At 38.4% G+C, this 18,863-nt stretch overlaps 1 protein-coding gene across 1 annotated transcript in view; it reads left to right on the top strand.

Annotated features, from left to right (window-relative positions):
• LOC124787730 (huntingtin) overlaps positions 1-18,863 on the top strand; it is a 392,251-nt gene that overhangs the window by 34,305 nt on the left and 339,083 nt on the right. Inside the window, exons 4-5 of the mRNA XM_047254577.1 lie at positions 12,786-12,939; positions 13,040-13,181. Of these exons, the coding sequence (XP_047110533.1) occupies positions 12,786-12,939; positions 13,040-13,181 (296 nt within the window). The remainder of the gene's footprint in view (positions 1-12,785; positions 12,940-13,039; positions 13,182-18,863) is intronic.

Here is an 18,863-nt window from a genome sequence, read left to right as displayed (position 1 = left end):
CTGGACTTCAGGAAGGCATTTGATACGGTTCCGCACTTACGTTTAGTGAAAAAAATACGAGCTTACGGAATATCGGACCAGGTTTGTGATTGGATTCAGGATTTCCTAGAAGAAAGAACACAACATGTCATTCTTAATGGTTCAGAATCTGCAGATGTAGAGGTAATTTCGGGAGTACTGCAGGGAAGCGTGATAGGACCTTTATTGTTTACAATATACATAAATGACTTAGTTGACAACATCGGTAGCTCCGTGAGGCTATTTGCAGATGACACGGTTGTCTACAAGAAAGTAGCAACATCAGAAGACTCGTACGTACTCCAGGAGGACCTGCAGAGGATTAATGCATGGTGCGACAGCTGGCAGCTTTCCCTAAACGTAGATAAATGTAATATAATGCGCATACATAGGGGCAGAAATCCATTCCAGTACGATTATGCCATAGGTGGTAAATCATTGGAAGCGGTAACGACCATAAAATACTTAGGAGTTACTATCCGGAGCAATCTGAAGTGGAATGATCACATAAAACAAATAGTGGGAAAAGCAGGCGCCAGGTTGAGATTCATAGGAAGAATTCTAAGAAAATGTGACTCATCGACGAAAGAAGTAGCTTACAAAACGCTTGTTCGTCCGATTCTTGAGTATTGCTCATCAGTATGGGACCCTTACCAGGTTGGATTAATAGAAGAGATAGACATGATCCAGCGAAAAGCAGCGCGATTCGTCATGGGGACATTTAGTCAGCGCGAGAGCGTTACGGAGATGCTGAACAAGCTCCAGTGGCGGACACTTCAAGAAAGGCGTTACGCAATACGGAGAGGTTTATTATCGAAATTACGAGAGAGCACATTCCGGGAAGAGATGGGCAACATATTACTACCGCCCACATATATCTCGCGTAATGATCACAACGAAAAGATCCGAGAAATTAGAGCAAATACGGAGACTTACAAGCAGTCGTTCTTCCCACGCACAATTCGTGAATGGAACAGGGAAGGGGGGATCAGATGTTGTTGTTGTTGTGGTCTTCAGTCCTGAGACTGGTTTGATGCAGCTCTCCATGCTACTCTATCCTGTGCAAGCTTTTTCATCTCCCAGTACCTACTGCAACCTACATCCTTCTGAATCTGCTTAGTGTATTCATCTCTTGGTCTCCCTCTGCGATTTTTACCCTCCACGCTGCCCTCCAATACTAACTTCGTGATCCCTTGATGCCTCAGAACATGTCCTACCAACCGATCCCTTCTTCTGGTCAAGTTGTGCCACAAACTTCTCTTCTCCCCAATCCTATTCAATACTTCCTCATTAGTTATGTGATCTACCCATCTAATCTTCAGCATTCTTCTGTAGCACCACATTTCGAAAGCTTCTATTCTCTTCTTGTCCAAACTATTTATCGTCCATGTTTCACTTCCATACATGGCTACACTCCATACGAATACTTTCAGAAATGACTTCCTGACACTTAAATCAATACTGGATGTTAACAAATTTCTCTTCTTCAGAAACGCTTTCCTTGCCATTGCCAGCCTACATTTTATATCCGCTCTACTTCGACCATCATCAGTTATTTTGCTCCCCAAATAGCAAAACTCCTTTACTACTTTAAGTGCCTCATTTCCTAATCTAATTCCCTCAGCATCACCCGACTTAATTAGACTACATTCCATTATTCTTGTTTTGCTTTTGTTGATGTTCATCTTATATCCTCCTTTCAAGACACTGTCCATTCCATTCAACTGCTCTTCCAAGTCCTTTGCTGTCTCTGACAGAATTACAATGTCATCGGCGAACCTCAAAGTTTTTATTTCTTCTCCATGAATTTTAATACCTACTGCTAATTTTTCTTTTGTTTCCTTTACTGCTTGCTCAATATACAGATTGAACAACATCGGGGAGAGGCTACAACCTTGTCTTACTCCCTTCCCGACCACTGCTTCCCTTTCATGTCCCTCGACTCTTATAACTGCCATCTGGTTTCTGTACAAATTGTAAATAGCCTTTCGCTCCCTGTATTTTACCCCTGCCACCTTTAGAATTTGAAAGAGAGTATTCCAGTCAACATTGTCAAAAGCTTTCTCTAAGTCTACAAATGCTAGAAACATAGGTTTGCCTTTCCTTAATCTTTCTTCTAAGATAAGTCGTAAGGTCAGTATTGCCTCACGTGTTCCAGTGTTTCTACGGAATCCAATAAGTACCCTCCGCCACACACCGTAAGGTGGCTCGCGGAGTATAGATGTAGATGTAGATGTAGGGAGATTTTTTCGGATTTTCTGTCATGGTCCCTGACATTGTCCTCAGGATATGGCTCAAAGAGCAGCTTTTAGTTTATTACATGGAACTATTTGTTATCCTCAGGGCAATGAAGCTGGATGAGACAGTGTCTTTGCAAAAAATTTATCATCTGCTCCGATTCTCAAAGTACCCGTCTTGCTATTCAACAGATGTATGCAGCAGATAAGATGGTGCATCAGGTGGAAGACACTCTCCTCCTCTTGCAAAGACAAAACAAGGAAATAATTTTTTGCTGGGTTCCAGGATACACAAAGATTCAGGGATATGAACTCTCTGATGCAGCTGCTGAGGAAGCTTGCTCCCTTCCTCCTCCTGCTCGCTGTCCAGTCCCTCTGCGGCCTGTCATTTCATTTGTGACCAGGAAGGCCATATGTTTGTAGGAGTCTCAGTGGCTGGAAGTGAGGAATAATAAATTACATTCCATAAAGACATCATTGCGACTGTGAATTACCTACTCCCTGCCCACGACGGTGTGAAGAAGTAATCCTTACTCAGCTCAGAGTGGGACATTGCCCATTGTCATATGGTTTCCTCTTACATCGGGAGGGGCCCCCAGTGTGTCAGAGATGTGGGACACAGCTGTCAGTATGACATACTTTAACTGAGTTTGTTTTATGTGGCGACTTGAGGATTGAACTGGGTCTCCCACAGGATCTTCCCTCCAAACTGATAACAAAGCGAGTGTTGTTCCTGTCTTAAGATTTTGTGTGGTGTCCGGAATTCTTCCCAAAATAATGGGTGTGCGGTCTTAAAGTGTCACACAGTGGCTGGGTCATGTATTATTGTCGTCATCCAGCCATGGTTATCTGTCCCTTTTTTAACAGCATCTTATCAGGTATTTATCTTAGATTTTATTTAGTTATTCTGCTGTGTCTCGTTGGGATTTTATTGCGGGCTTTTCTGAAGCTCACCTTCTTGCGGTTGCTTTACAATTCTTGTGGTGAGATGGAACATAGTTTTCTAGTTTATTGATCCTTTTCCGTAGATTTTCACACTCTTCTTCAGTATATCATTAGTGCAAGGGTGCTGATGACCTTGCTGTTTAGTAACCTCTGCCATAAATCATCATCATCACTGGATGCAGCTGCTTGGAACTGAGAAGGTGACAGGCGAGTGGTTGTGCCTGTGTGATTGTGGCCTCTCGTGGTATTGCTGTGTACCTTTTACACAGTGGTATTCTTTTAGGCTATATGTAGATGAAAAGATAAATAACATCTTAATTTATTTCTGAAAACAGGTATCTTTTCAATGCACCTAATTCTGAATGATAAGTTATTGTATAAAATATGTCCACCAGCGAAGGGATCTTTGTCGGTCAGTTTGAACTGCTTCCTATGTGGATAATAATTATCCATGTTTCTGGAATTGTAATCATATATGTCTGTATTTAACTGCACTGTTATATTTGCTTTCAAGTGCATAACTGTTGCAAATATATATAGGGAAGGGACGGTCATGATATTAAGTTCTGTGAATTTATTTCTGCAGGATTGCCTTGGGGTCACAGTTACAAGGCATCCAACAGCCTACTCCTATAAAGCTTCACTAACCTATGTGTATTCGTATGTGCTGTGTTTTCCCATACTATAATGAAGTATAAGTGCAGGTATACTGGACAATAGTAAATTGTTCACAGTGTATCTGTGTTCACAATCCTAGACATCTTTCTCATTAAGAATGTGGTAGAGCTTAGTTTTGTGCATACTTTGCTGAATGGTCATCACATGTCCAGTGTTTACCAATAATGACACCCAAGAATTTGTAAGTCCTTACTTCCGTAAGAGCTGAATTGTCTAGTTCAACGCAGATATTGTTAGTTTTTGCAGTTTTATTTGCTTGTAATTGTATGTATGTTGTCTTATTTGCATTGTTGTTTTCACCAAAAAATTTATAAGCCTCTCTCAGAGTTGTGGACACACTTGATTCCATTTGTTCGACTGAGTCATATTTTACTATGAGTGGAGTGTCATCTGCAAACATTACTACATTGTCACGGGATTGCAGAGCTAATACTTGAGGTATAACGAACTTTACTAGCTGAAATTTAGAGTACAAATTTGCAGTAGTGCACATTTTAGGCTTCACTTCTTCACACTGCTCTCTGTTTTCCATGAACTATTTTATGGTGTTAGCTGCCTTGCCCCTAATGTCTTAACAATTTAGTTTATGTATCTGTTGTAACACAATCAAATAACTTTGAAATGTTGTAACTACTGGGAAACGGTGTTGCTACTATTGTGGTTATGTTCTTGATATAGGTACCGAGATTTGAGCGTGTTTGTGATTTTTTTTATTTTTTGGGACACTTTTGTAAAGATCAATTAGGCTGTTTCCTTTTCTTGCACTTGTGATTTGAGGTCAAGTTTACTAACATTGTTTTTCATAGCAACTAAAACTTGAAGTATATTGATAATATAACTAATAGTTATTTGTGGTTTATCACATGGAACTATAGTGTTACCACATTGGCTTTCAGTGGCACCTCAGTTAAAGCACGAACACTAGGAGCCTGCTGCTAATATGGGCAGATTGTATATTTTTCCCTCCCCCATTTACAGCTAGTGGCAGTTAGATCAGCAATATCTGATAATGACAGCACATGCTCTTCAGACAGTTGCAAGTGAACTGGCACTTTGTTATGATGCATTGGTAGACAGTCCATGTATACCATTGAGACCTCTCTTCAATTGAATAAATTAGTTACTTAGGCATGAAGTGTCAACTAACAAGTAATTCTAATCAGACAGTAATCATACTATGACTATATGCATTGCTTTTTAGGCGTAAAGATTTAAAGAGGCAGCATAGGTACATGAAATGTGTCGAAAGATGATATGTCATGAAGGTTACTCATGCACCTGAATATGGAAAAAAAGAGGGCAACCCTTTGTTTGACCTTCCTTTGCTATACAAATTCCACCCAGAATGAAAAGTTTCATTGTCATGTGAACATGCTTGGAACTCTTTTGCATGTTTAGTATGATATGGATATTATGATGGGAACTACTATTGGAACCTCACCGCAAGTGCAGTATTAATTTGATATGATGAGGTATGATTTCCTGCAGCTGTGTGTTACTTCTAGGAATATATATTTTATCTGTTATATTTAACTGAGAAGGCTGAAAATTATTTAGACAAGATATCTGTATGGTGGAAAAAGTGGCAGTTGGCTCTAAGCAATAAAGAGTATCATTCACATCAGCACTGAAAGGAATCCATTAAATTTTAGTTACAGATAAATCACAAAGAGCTGAAGGCCATAAATTCAGGCAAATACACAGGGATTACAAGTGTGAACAATTTAAATTGGACCATTTACATAGAAAAAGTGGGGAAGATGAACTAAAAACTACATTTCATTAGCAGTACACTTAGAAGATTCAAAAGATCTACCACTGTGTATGCTGTGCTTGTCTATCCTCTTCTGGAGTATTGCTGCATGGTATGGAATCCTTACCAGGTAGAATTAAACAGTGGTATTGTTACCAGGTAGAATTGACAGAGGACATAAAAAAACATTCGAAGAAGGGCAGATTGTTTTGTATTATCACAAAATAGGGGAGTAGTGTGACAGATGTGATACGCAAGTTAGTGAGCAATCATTAAAACAAATGAATCTTATGGTGCGGTAGCGCTTTTCACAAAATTTCAGTCACCAGCTTTTCTGCTTCAAACGCGAAAATATTTTGTTGACACACACCTACAGAGAGAGAAATGATTATCTTAATAAAATAAGAGAAAGCAGAGCTCGCACAGAAAGATTTAAATATTCAGTTTTTCCAAGCACTGTTCAAGAGTTGAATGGTAGACAGAGAAACTGAAGTTGTTTCATCTGCCAAACACAAGTGGGAATTGCAGAGTAGTTGTATGGACTTAGATATGAGTATAAATGGGTCTATGAAATTATGCAGGTTTGAGGTGTGAAGTGTGTCGAGTAGCTCAAAGATTCCCCACATGCATCTCACATGCTGTTGTCTATTACATGAGTAGTGCAGTGGGCACGAAGCAGTAAGCTGTTCCTCACCCGCATAGTATGAGTTCAGAAATCCACACTTTGGCGAACTTTTTTTCTGATGGTACTCTCTGCGCTCTACTGGTCCGTGGATGTTGAATGGAAATGCGAGCAACACTGGGTGTACATCACAACGTGTGATATTACCACTAATGTTCTCAGTGTGGATGGGTGGTCTATGGAGTCAACGTTGCTCTGTGATTCTTTACTGACAATATTATCGTTGACAAGGAAGTGAGATGATTATAGCAAAGTGCAGAATAAATGGGGCTGTATTTCCACTTGATGATGCACTGTGATTCAGATTCTGTAAATGTGTATGAATGCTGATAATACACACAAACAAATGAGAGATAACAGTGATACTTGTAAATGTCTGGAGTCTGAAACTTCATGTAAATACCTAGGGGTAACAATATGAAGTTATAAGAAAGGAAACAGATTCATGAAAGCTATACAGTGAAGTCAAGTGGGAAACATATTTTTCTTCCTGTGATATCTGAAGAGAAATTTATGTTGTGTTACCATATTTACCCAGTATAAGATGACCCTGATTATAAGACGACCCCCCTTTCTTCAAGAGTGTTCTTAAGAAAAAATTATTTTTAGCATATTCTGACTCATCAAAATTACGAACTGTTTTATTGACATAAATTATCTGACTAAAAAGTTAACATTATACCTATTCTAAATTTATGCCATTTATTGATTTTCTACATTTTGATAATACGGAGGGAAATAAAATAAATGAAAAGAAATAGTTTACATTAATTTTTGGACTGTTTTCTTTTCTACATTTTTCGCTTACTCACCTTGTTGCCTATGGTATCACTATCCTGATAGCAGAGCTGTGAACTTCATATCTTCATTGTGATAAATGTGACTGTTTCTTTCAAGTGTGTTGCAATTTCTGAGGTTGTGGTTACTGTTGTGAGACCTGAGAACACAGCTGATTTTATCTGAATACATATTGGATTTCGCTTCTATACTGATGTGAGAATGTTACAGTGTCTCTTGCTTTCACACATATCATCTGCCACCACTCTCTAATTGGCTATGTAGGACCAGCAGCTGACACACCCCTTTTCGTTCCCGTCCTGTTCTGTTGAGCATAGACAACATTGCAGCATGAAAAGCAGAAGCATACCACTGTCCCCATTCTAGACACTTATCATCTCCTGTGAAAATGAATAATATTGTTGGGTATTTGTCCAATTTTAGAGTCATTTCAATTCCAATCACAAATGGATTCAGGCAGACTGCCATTTAAATGTTTTAAAACTTAAAAAAAAAAAAAAACTGAATAACACATTATAGATTCCCATTATTGGCAAAATGACATAATTTGCTGGCTGCTCACCACTCACCCACTTCTCAGCCAAGATGATACAACTGTTCCCCCTTCAATCCTCCCGTAGTGCTGAGCTTGAGCAACTGTGAAACATGTTTGTTGTTGTTGTGGTCTTCAGTCCTGAGACTGGTTTGATGCAGCTCTCCATGCAACTCTATCCTGTGCAAGCTTCTTCATCTCCCAGTACCTACTGCAACCTACATCCTTCTGAATCTGCTTAGTGTATTCATCTCTTGGTCTCCTTCTACGATTTTTACCCTCAATGCTGCCCTCCAATGCTAAATTTGTGATCCCTTGATGCCTCAAAACATGCCCTACCAACTGATCCCTTCTTCTAGTCAAGTTGTGCCACAAACTTCTCTTCTCCCCAATCCTATTCAATACCTCCTCATTAGTTACGTGATCTACCCACCTTATCTTCAGCATTCTTCTGTAGCACCACATTTCGAACGCTTCTATTCTATTCTTGTCCAAACTAGTTATCGTCCATGTTTCACTTCCATACATGGCTACACTCCATACAAATACTTCCAGAAACGACTTCCTGACACTTAAATCTATACTCGATGTTAACAAATTTCTCTTCTTCAGAAACGATTTCCTTGCCATTGCCAGTCTACATGTTGTATCCTCTCTACTTCGACCATCATCGGTTATTTTACTCCCTAAATAGCAAAACTCCTTTACTACTTTAAGTGTCTCATTTCCTAATCTAATTCCCTCAGCATCACCCGATTTAATTTGACTACATTCCATTATCCTCGTTTTGCTTTTGTTGATGTTCATCTTATATCCTCCTTTCAAGACACTGTCCATTCCGTTCAACTGCTCTTCCAAGTCCTTTGCTGTCTCTGACAGAATTACAATGTCATCGGCGAACCTCAAAGTTTTTACTTCTTCTCCATGAATTTTAATACCTACTCCAAATTTTTCTTTTGTTTCCTTTACTGCTTGCTCAATATACAGATTGAATAACATCGGGGAGAGGCTACAACCCTGTCTCACTCCTTTCTTAACCACTGCTTCCCTTTCATGCCCCTTGACTCTTATAACTGCCATCTGGTTTCTGTACAAATTGTAAATAGCCTTTCGCTCCCTGTATTTTACCCCTGCCACCTTTAGAATTTGAAAGAGAGTATTCCAGTTAACATTGTCAAAAGCTTTCTCTAAGTCTACAAATGCTAGAAACGTAGGTTTGCCTTTTCTTAATCTTTCTTCTAAGATAAGTCGTAAGGTTAGTATTGCCTCACATGTTCCAACATTTCTACGGAATCCAAACTGATCTTCCCCGAGGTCCGCTTCTACCAGTTTTTCCATTTGTCTGTAAAGAATTCGCGTTAGTATTTTGCAGCTGTGACTTATTAAACTGATAGTTCGGTAATTTTCACATCTGTCAACACCTGCTTTCTTTGGAATTGGAATTATTATATTCTTCTTGAAGTCTGAGGGTATTTCGCCTGTCTCATACATCTTGCTCACCAGATGGTAGAGGTTTGTCATGACTGGCTCTCCCAAGGCCATCAGTAGTTCTAATGGAATGTTGTCTACTCCCAGGGCCTTGTTTCGACTCAGGTCTTTCAGTGCTCTGTCAAACTCTTCACGCAGTATCTTATCTCCCATTTCGTCTTCATGTACATCCTCTTCCATTTCCATAATATTGTCCTCAAGTACATCGCCCTTGTATAAACCCTCTATATACTCCTTCCACCTTTCTGCCTTCCCTTCTTTGCTTAGAAAGTGGGTTGCCATCTGAGCTCTTGATATTCATACAAGTGGCTCTCTATTCTCCAAAGGTCTCTGTAATTATCCTGTAGGCAGTATCTATCTTACCCCTAGTGAGATAAATCTCTACATCCTTACATTTGTCTTGTAGCCATCCCTGCTTAGCCATTTTGCACTTCCTCTCTGTCTCATTTTTGAGACGTCTGTATTCCTTTTTGCCTGCTTCATTTACTGCATTTTTATATTTTCTCCTTTCATCAATTAAATTCAATATTTCTTCTGTTACCCAAGGATTTCTAGTAGCCCTCGTCTTTTTACCTATTTGATCCTCTGCTGCCTTTACTACTTCATCCCTCAAAGCTACCCATTCTTCTTCTACTGTATTTTTTTCCCCCATTCCTGTCAATTGTTCCCTTATGCTCTCCGTGAAACTCTCTACAACCTCTGGTTCTTTCAGTTTATCCAGGTCCCATCTCCTTAGATTCCCACCTTTTTGCAGTTTCTTCAGTTTCAATCTGCAGTTCATAACCAATAGATTGTGGTCAGAATCCACATCTGCCCCTGGAAATGTCTTACAATTTAAAACCTGGTTCCTAAATCTCTGTCTTACCATTATATAATCTATCTGATACCTTTTAGTATCGCCAGGATTCTTCCAGGTATACAACCTTCTTTTATGATTCTTGAACCAAGTGTTAGCTATGATTAAGTTATGCTCTGTGCAAAATTCTACAAGGCGGCTTCCTCTTTCATTTCTTCCCCCCAATCCATATTCACCTACTATGTTTCCTTCTCTGCCTTTTCCTACTGACGATTTCCAGTCACCCATTACTATTAAATTTTCGTCTCCCTTCACTACCTGAATAATTTCTTTTATCTCGTCATACATTTCATGTATTTCTTCATCATCTGCAGAGCTAGTTGGCATATAAACTTATACTACTGTAGTAGGCATGGGCTTTGTGTCTATCTTGGCCACAATAATGCGTTCACTATGCTGTTTGTAGTAGCTAACCCGCACTCCTATTTTTTTATTCATTATTAAACCTACTCCTGCATTACCCCTATTTGATTTTGTATTTATAACCCTGTAATCACCTGACCAAAAGTCTTGTTCCTCCTGCCACCGAACTTCACTAATTCCCACTATATCTAACTTTAACTTATCCATTTCCCTTTTAAAATTTTCTAACCTTCACTAATTCCCACTATATCTAACTTTAACTTATCCATTTCCCTTTTAAAATTTTCTAACCTACCTGCCCGATTAAGGGATCTGACATTCCACGCTCCGATCTGTAGAACACCAGTTTTCTTTCTCCTGATAACGACGTCCTCTTGAGTAGTCCCCGCCCGGAGATCCGAATGGGGGACTATTTTACCTCCGGAATATTTTACCCAAGAGGACGCCATCATCATTTAACCATACAGTAAAGCTGCATGTCCTCGGGAAAAATTACGGCTGTAGTTTCCCCTTGCTTTCAGCCGTTCGCAGTACCAGCACAGCAAGGCCGTTTTGGTTAATGTTACAAGGCCAGATCAGGCAATCATCCAGACTGTTGCCCCTGCAACTACTGAAAAGGCTGCTGCCCCTCTTCAGGAACCACGTGTTTGTCTGGCCTCTCAACAGATACCCCTCTGTTGTGGTTGCACCTACGGTACGGCCATCTGTATCGCTGAGGCACGCAAGCCTCCCCACCAACGGCAAGGTCCATGGTTCATGGGGGGAGGACTGTGAAACATGGACTGCAATATCTTCTAGTGTGCAAGTCACATGTAACAACAGCAATTAACACACAAATAAAAGATTGCAATCAAGATTCAGTCCAGTTCTCGAACTTCATTTGTCTTGCCATCTACATATGTCTGTTGGCGCTATCTCCACAACGGCTCTTGGCGCTGTAATTAATTCTCATGGCAACAATTACAGTTTAATGTGATTTGTTTTGTTTTATTAGACATTTAATATTGAATTAATTTTCTTTTTTGTTTCATCTTAATGCTGATTATAAGCTGGTTATATTTTTATATGGTATTCTAATAAGTGAACAGTGACTGAGTTTCTCATTTGCAATCAAATAAACCATTGATCAGAGTTCAGGATCAAGTACTCTTTTTCTGAAGGACAATATTTCTTCTTTTGAATGCCCTTAAAAAGCAGCATTTTGTAATGTTTGTACACAGTATCCATACACCAGAAGAACTTTTATTGCAAATATGTTGAAATACAACTAGAATTTGTAAGCTGATAGAATGTAATGCTATTTCCTGCTGTATTTCACTCAATTGTCAGATTTTAATCAGAAAAATAGATTGTTGTAGCGGCTGGTTCATAGTTTCTCATGTATTCATTGCACTAGCGCCGTGCCAGTCATATGTCAAGTGATTGTTCAAGCAACGTCAATATCGTATTGATCATATAGGCATATCAGAAAATCGTGAGTCTGCCTGAAAGTGAGTATCATTTGTCCAGCCCCACCCTTCCAGATTCTTCAAAATAAATATACACCTGACCTCAACAGCCAAAGTTTTATCTGAAATGTAAATTGACCCCCATAAATTGTATTAATCAATGTAAAAATGTTAAAATCAGCAGCAGTAGCTTAATCTGTGAATATAAGATGACTGTATTTTTTGAATGGCGAATTTGGGAAAAAATCTCGTCTTATAATTGGGTAAATACGGTATGTGTGAAGAATACTTCCCATGATTATTTTCCCATAGGGTGTAATTTTGTTGAAGGATAATATTAATGCCATAACCTTTTTCTTTTGATGAACTTCTTTGCTTATGTATTCGGTTGTATGTAGAAAACCTGTGGTTTTGTAAGTGTATTAGCTATTGTATGTTTCTTCCTGCTTTATAAGCACAAAGTGAACTTTTCCAGTGTAGTGTACCATGAACTGTTTTGATCATTGTGTGTGTTGATGTTTGCTTTGAGGGCCACACAATTTGTAGTCAGGAACATTTTGGTAGACTGTTGGACCTAATTCTGTTATGATGATCTGCAGCACCTCAAAATGAAGCTTATACTACTGCAGGATGTATTTTTCTATGGAATACTGTATGATTTTTGTAGCAGATAAATAATTGGCTAAAGTGAGCAAGGATCCATATTACTTGTACATTCACCTGTTTGTGCATACTTCCACAGTCATTGTTTAATTGTGTAGCACTGAATGTGAGTTCTGATCATGACCCTCTTAGCTATTTTTCTAGTTCAGTTTGGTGATGGAGTATTGCAGTTAAATTGGTCCATGTTTGTTTATATTTTGTGTAATAAGTGCATGAGGATTAATTGCCTTATTGTTTGGAAAAATATTGGTAACAGTATTTATACTTTTAATCCCAGGTCAGTTATGGAACAGGATTCATAATGTTCATATTCTTTTCGAATAGGCCACAGAAGGGAAAACCCTATGTGCTGAATCTGGTGCCATGCATCATTGCTGTTGCTCAACGAACTGAAGAATCTGTGCTGGAAACACTTGCCTTAGCAATGCCAAAGATATTCAAGCCTCTGGGGAATTTCACCACAGATAATGATATTAAGGTAAGATTTAACCACTGATATTGTTTAATTCTGTTCAGCAAACTGCTTTGTAATTAATATTTCATTGTTTTACCTTCCCATTCAATTTTTGTTCAAACAGAACCTTCTGAAGGCATTTCTACACAACTTGTCATCCAACTCTGCAGTTGTCCGCCGAACAGCAGCTGCCAGTATACTAGCACTGTGTGTATATTGCAGAAAGCCACATGTCTTCCTCTCATATACTTTGAATATTTTGATGGGTAAGTGTTTATTTGTGTTAGCCTAATAGCGACAGTATAAACAGAACTCAGTTGATTTATGTCACTGTAATAAAGAGTTGAAATTTGTGTACTAGAGGTTTCCTTTGAATTATGATATTCTTAAGGAGTCATAATTATATCTTCAACTGCAGCCTGTTCCCTGGTCTATTTGTTTTTTTTGTCTCTTCTAGTAATTTCCAGTATGTGTATCTTCAGTGTATGATGAATGACAGTCAATTCTTTAAATGATTTTCACGTTAAAAATCCTTTTCTCACTGCCGCAAGTCAAAGCTGGTAATAAATTCAGATATCATTTATTTACTTATTTGTTGGTTCTCTGAATCTTTTTCATACAAGACATGAACATGGTGATGTACAAAAGGTAATTTATGATATTGGTCGGATGTAGTTTAATGTGATGGTTGATGGCATGAGACGAAGTAATAGTAACTTACAAAAAATGAAGCTAATATGATTTTACATTAGAAGTACAAGTGCTTGTATTAATATTTATTACAGTGTCATTGTTGCTAATTTGTAATACAATTAGCATGGAAATTTTGTGAGATAATGTTTTATTAAATGAGAATCAGTTAGTGCACAACTATGACTATACACATATGAATGCTTGACAACCACAGAGTAACAGTAACAAAACGGAATAAAAAGAAAGCCTTCAATTTATGTATCTCGACATGTCCTCTTAAATTGACATTGACAAACAAAACCATATGAAGTTCAACTGTACAGTCATTCCTTCACTTATTTCACAAGACTATAGTTTCTTACACATGTTTCATGTCTTGCATAAGTAAGGGGTTTTCTAAAATCATCAGCTAACATTTCTTTCAGAAGGCAGATGTTCAATATTAATAACACCTGATTGAAAATGCCTTCTTGTAAAGAGATATTTTATACCTATATGCTTGGATCCAGACTTTGTCACTAGATTCTTAGCCGACTGAATTTCTCCTTTATTACCTTGTATACTGAATTGTGAATTGTGTTTTATTCATCTCATGACATACATTTGCAATCCATTTGGTATGCGTACAGGAGACATGTCAAAAATTTGTAAAACAGTTACAATGATTTTACATTAATAAATAATAGCACTTTAATAAATAATAACACTATAAGGATATTTCTTGGAATGTGTAACACATTGTATCCAGCTCAAATTTTGTTCACCCCTCGTCAATTCATCCACTGAGTAATAACACTTCAGTGTCAGTACCTGAAATCATAAACAAGACATTTTAGAAATCAAACTTAAGGAAAAATCAGTTGTAAGTCCTGCTCAAATATCTGAATGCTTCAATGAGAACTTCATAAATGTAGCAAAATCTGATTTAGACATAGTAAATTATGAGCAGAAAGTAAACGGTTTTGGGTTAAAAGGCAATACCAGAGTTTGTCTCAAAATATTCAACACAGTCTCAGCAAAATTTGTTGAAAATGTCATACTCTCCTTAAAAGACAAAAACTCTGCTGGCTGGGATGGGATACCCACCAAAATAATTAAAAATGTTTACAACATAATAGCTCATCCTCTCTATCTCATAATAAACAAATCCTTTGAAGAAGGTTACTTCCCTGAACTATTGAAATACACGGAAGTAAAACCATTGTTTAAAAAAGAGTCAAAAGATGATATGGGAAATTTTCGCCTCATCTCTATACTCCCTGTCATATCAAAAATATTTGAAAAAATTGCTGCTTACAGATACAAAGCTTCATCACACAGAATGATACATTACACATAACCAATTTGGCTTCCAACAAGGCAAAAACACAGTAGATGTGATAAATGAGTTTATTGAAAAAATTACTTTATCACTAGATAGGAAAGCTAAGGTCACAGGAATATTCTGTGATCTTACAAAAGCATTCGACTCTGTAAACCATGCACTGATGCTTTTCAAACTCAACAGGTATGGAATAAGGGGTGTTGTATTGAAATGGTTTGAATCATATCTCTTGGAGAGAAAACAAAGGGTAGTAATCACATCAAATGGAGGAGATCACTTCTCCGAGTGGAAAACTGTGTCACAGGGTGTTCCTTAAGGCTCAGTCCTTGGACTCATTTTATTCCCGTTCTATGCAAATCACTTGCCTCTCAATGTAAATACTCATTTAACTTTGTTTGCAGATGATACTTCTGCCCTAATTGAAAATGAAAATTCTGACAGTATACCACAGAGTATCATGAATACGTTAAGTAACCTGGAAACATGGTTCAGTCAAAATGGCTTAAGGCGAAACACTTCAAAAACCCACATGATGAATTTTAAAACCAAACATTCAAAAACTGAAGAAATCTGTGTCACTCACAACAATCAAAAAATGGAAGACCTTGACTCAGTCAGGTTCCTGGGAATAAACTTGGAGAGAACTTTGAGTTGGAATTCTCTTATATAGAATATCCAGCAAATAAATTAAACAGACTTGCATTTGCAATGGAAATTTTAGTCTGCACCACTGATGTGGCCACCAGGAAAATAGCATATTATAGCTACTTTGAATCGGCTATTCGATATGGAATAATTTTTTGGGGGGAACTCGGCAAATGTTACACAAATTTTAAAGTTGCAAAAAAGAATCATTCGCAACATTTGCTCTGCACAGGTGAGGGCATCATGTCGACCATTATTTAAAGACCTAAAAATATTAACTGTCCCCTCTTTATACATCTTTGAGGTAGTTCTTTTCCTACGCAGCAGAGCTGATCTATTTAAAAAAAAATAATTTTGAACACTCATATGACCCAAGACATAAAGACAACTTTATGCTCACCTCTCATCGCTTAAAAATGTATGCTCAGACTCCTCAGTACATAGCTACGAAAATCCACAACACAATAAAAGGGTGTGGCATAATGAATATGAAGATAAATATTTTGAAAAGCAAGTTACATGATTTTCTAATTGAATGATGCTACTACTTTGCGGAAGATTTCATGAAGGACAAAGTGATACTTTTAGCTGGATCCCTAAAATGGAATAAAATTTTATGATAGTTATAGTAGATTTAAATTCTGTAAGTTTGACTAATTGCAAGTAAGTAAATGCTCCACAAAGTATTATTGTAAGTGTGACAAAATATTAAATAATCAAATTGTAACCTTGACATGTCTCCTGTACATCATACATATGTTCTGAAATTGTGTGCGTTATGAGATGAATAAAACACATTTCATATAGCTTTCTTTTAAGTGAACCTAAATTCATCTCCGTTTTAATTTATTACAAATTTTCATTTCCATGTATTGAGGTCCCTGGGCATACAGTCTGAGGCGGTGGGTGGGGAGCATGAAATTTTCTTTGTGTTTAGTATCATGTGAATGGACAAAATGGTTTCTCTCAAATAATTCATGTCTGGCGTACAAAAATGTAATAATCTCATATATGTATAAGGATGGCAGAGTTAATATTTTAAGTTTTCTGAATAGTGGTTGACATGGTTCTTTGTGATTTGCAGTGCACATATTTTGTATGATTTTTTTCTGTATTTTTAGTATCCACACTATGTTTGTCGAGGTACCCCAAAAAACAATACCATACCTAATAATGGATTCAAAGTAGCTTGTATATGCTGCGTTTCGTGTGTCCATGTCAGTTGAAGTCGATAATACACTACTGGCCATCAAAATTGCTACACCATGAAGATGACGTGCAACAGACGCAAAATTTAACAGACAGGAAGAAGATGCTGTGATATGCAAATGATTAGCTTTTCAGAGCATTCACACAAGGTTGGCGCCGGTGGTGACACCTACAACATGCTGACATGAGGAAAGTATCCACCCAATTTCTCATACACAAACAGCAGTTGACCGGCGTTGCCTGGTGAAACATTGTTGTGATGCCTCGTGTAAGGAGGAGAAATGCGTACCATCATGTTTCCAACTTTGATAAAGGTCGGATTGTAGCCTATCGCAATTGTGGTTTATCATATTGAGACATTGCTGCTTGCCTTGTATCACTAGCAGTCGAGATGACAGGCATCTTATCCGTATGGCTGTAACGGATCGTGCAGCCATGTCTCGATCCCTGAGTCAATAGATGGGTACGTTTGCAAGACAACAACCATCTGCACGAACAGGTCGACGACGTTTGCAGCAGCATGGACTATCAGCTCCGAGACCATAGCTGTGGTTACCCTTGATGCTGCATCACAGACAGGAGTGCCTGCAATGGTGAACTCAACGACGAACCTGGGTGCGCGAATGGCAAAACGTCATTTTTTCAGATGAATCCAGATTCTGTTTACAGCATCATGATGGTCGCATCCGTGTTCAGCGACATCGCTGTGAACGCACATTGGTGGCGTGTATTTGTCACCACCATACTGGCGTATCACCTGGCGTGATGGTATGGGGTGCCATTGGTTACACATCTCGGTCACCTCTTGTTCGCATTGACGGCACTTTGAGCAGTGGACATTACGTTTCAGATGTGTTACGACCCGTGGCTCTACCCTTCTTTCGATCCCTGAGAAACCCTACATTTCGGCAGGATAATGCACGACTGCATGTTGCAGGTCCTGTACGGGCCTTTCTGGATACAGAAAATGTTCGACTGCTGCCCTGGCCAGCACATTCTCCAGATCTCTCACCAATTGAACACGTCTGGTCAATGGTGGCCGAGCAACTGGTTCGTCACAATACGCCAGTCACTACTCTTGAACTGTAGTATCGTGTTGAAGCTGCGTGGGCAGCTGTACCTGTACACACCATCCAAGCTCTGTTTGACTGAATGTGCAGGTGTATCAAGGCTGTTATTACGGCTAGAGACGGTTGTTCTGGGTACTGATTTCTCAGGATCTATGCACCCAAATTGTGTGAAAATGTAATCACGTCAGTTCTAGTATAATATATTTGTCCAATGAATACCCGTTTATCATCTGCATTTCTTCTTGGTGTAGCAATTGTAATGGCCAGTAGTGTATTTGCATTGCAAATGCAAAGCTGCTCAGTATGTTTGCCAGGTATCCAATGCATGCCTGCCAGCTCAAATTTTTATCTACACTTAAACCTAAGAATTTCACTGAGTCAACTTCTTCTATACCTTGGTTGTTGTGTACAATCTTAATCTGCTCACATTTTGACTTTTTGATTTTGAACTGCATCACATGAGTCTTAAATATGTTTAGATTCAACCCATTTAGCTGAAACCAAGTTTCTAGGGTACTGAGTACTGATCACAGATTTGGGAATTTTTTCCGAATCCTGATCTTCAACTAAGAGAGAAGTATCAGTATACTTTAAGTGACGTGGCAATGTTATGTAGATCTACCTCAGACATAAGCTGTGTTAGTGAACACACTTCTCCCAATTAGAGATCAGTTTGTTAATACAGTGACTATAGTGTTTGACTTTGGTTATGGAGCCACAACCTCTCTCTCTTTACACTGCTTCATCACTATCAAAGTGAAGTCCTGGAACGTTTTCTTTAAGTTTTTGAAACAGATGAAAATTGGATGGGGCCAAGTGGAACTGTATGGAGAATGACCAATGACAGTGAACACAAGGCATAGGATTGCTGCAGAGTTCACAGCACTCATGTGTGGTCTGGCATTCTCTTGCTAAAAGAGAGCGTGCATCATGTGTGGATGAACTCTTCGAATTTGAAACTCTATTACAGCATGCTGTTTCTCATGCACTGTAATAGTTACATTACT

The sequence above is a fragment of the Schistocerca piceifrons genome, chromosome 3 (assembly GCF_021461385.2).
Source record: "Schistocerca piceifrons isolate TAMUIC-IGC-003096 chromosome 3, iqSchPice1.1, whole genome shotgun sequence".
NCBI lineage: Eukaryota > Metazoa > Arthropoda > Insecta > Orthoptera > Acrididae > Schistocerca > Schistocerca piceifrons.
This window is presented reverse-complemented; position numbering and strand designations above follow the sequence as displayed.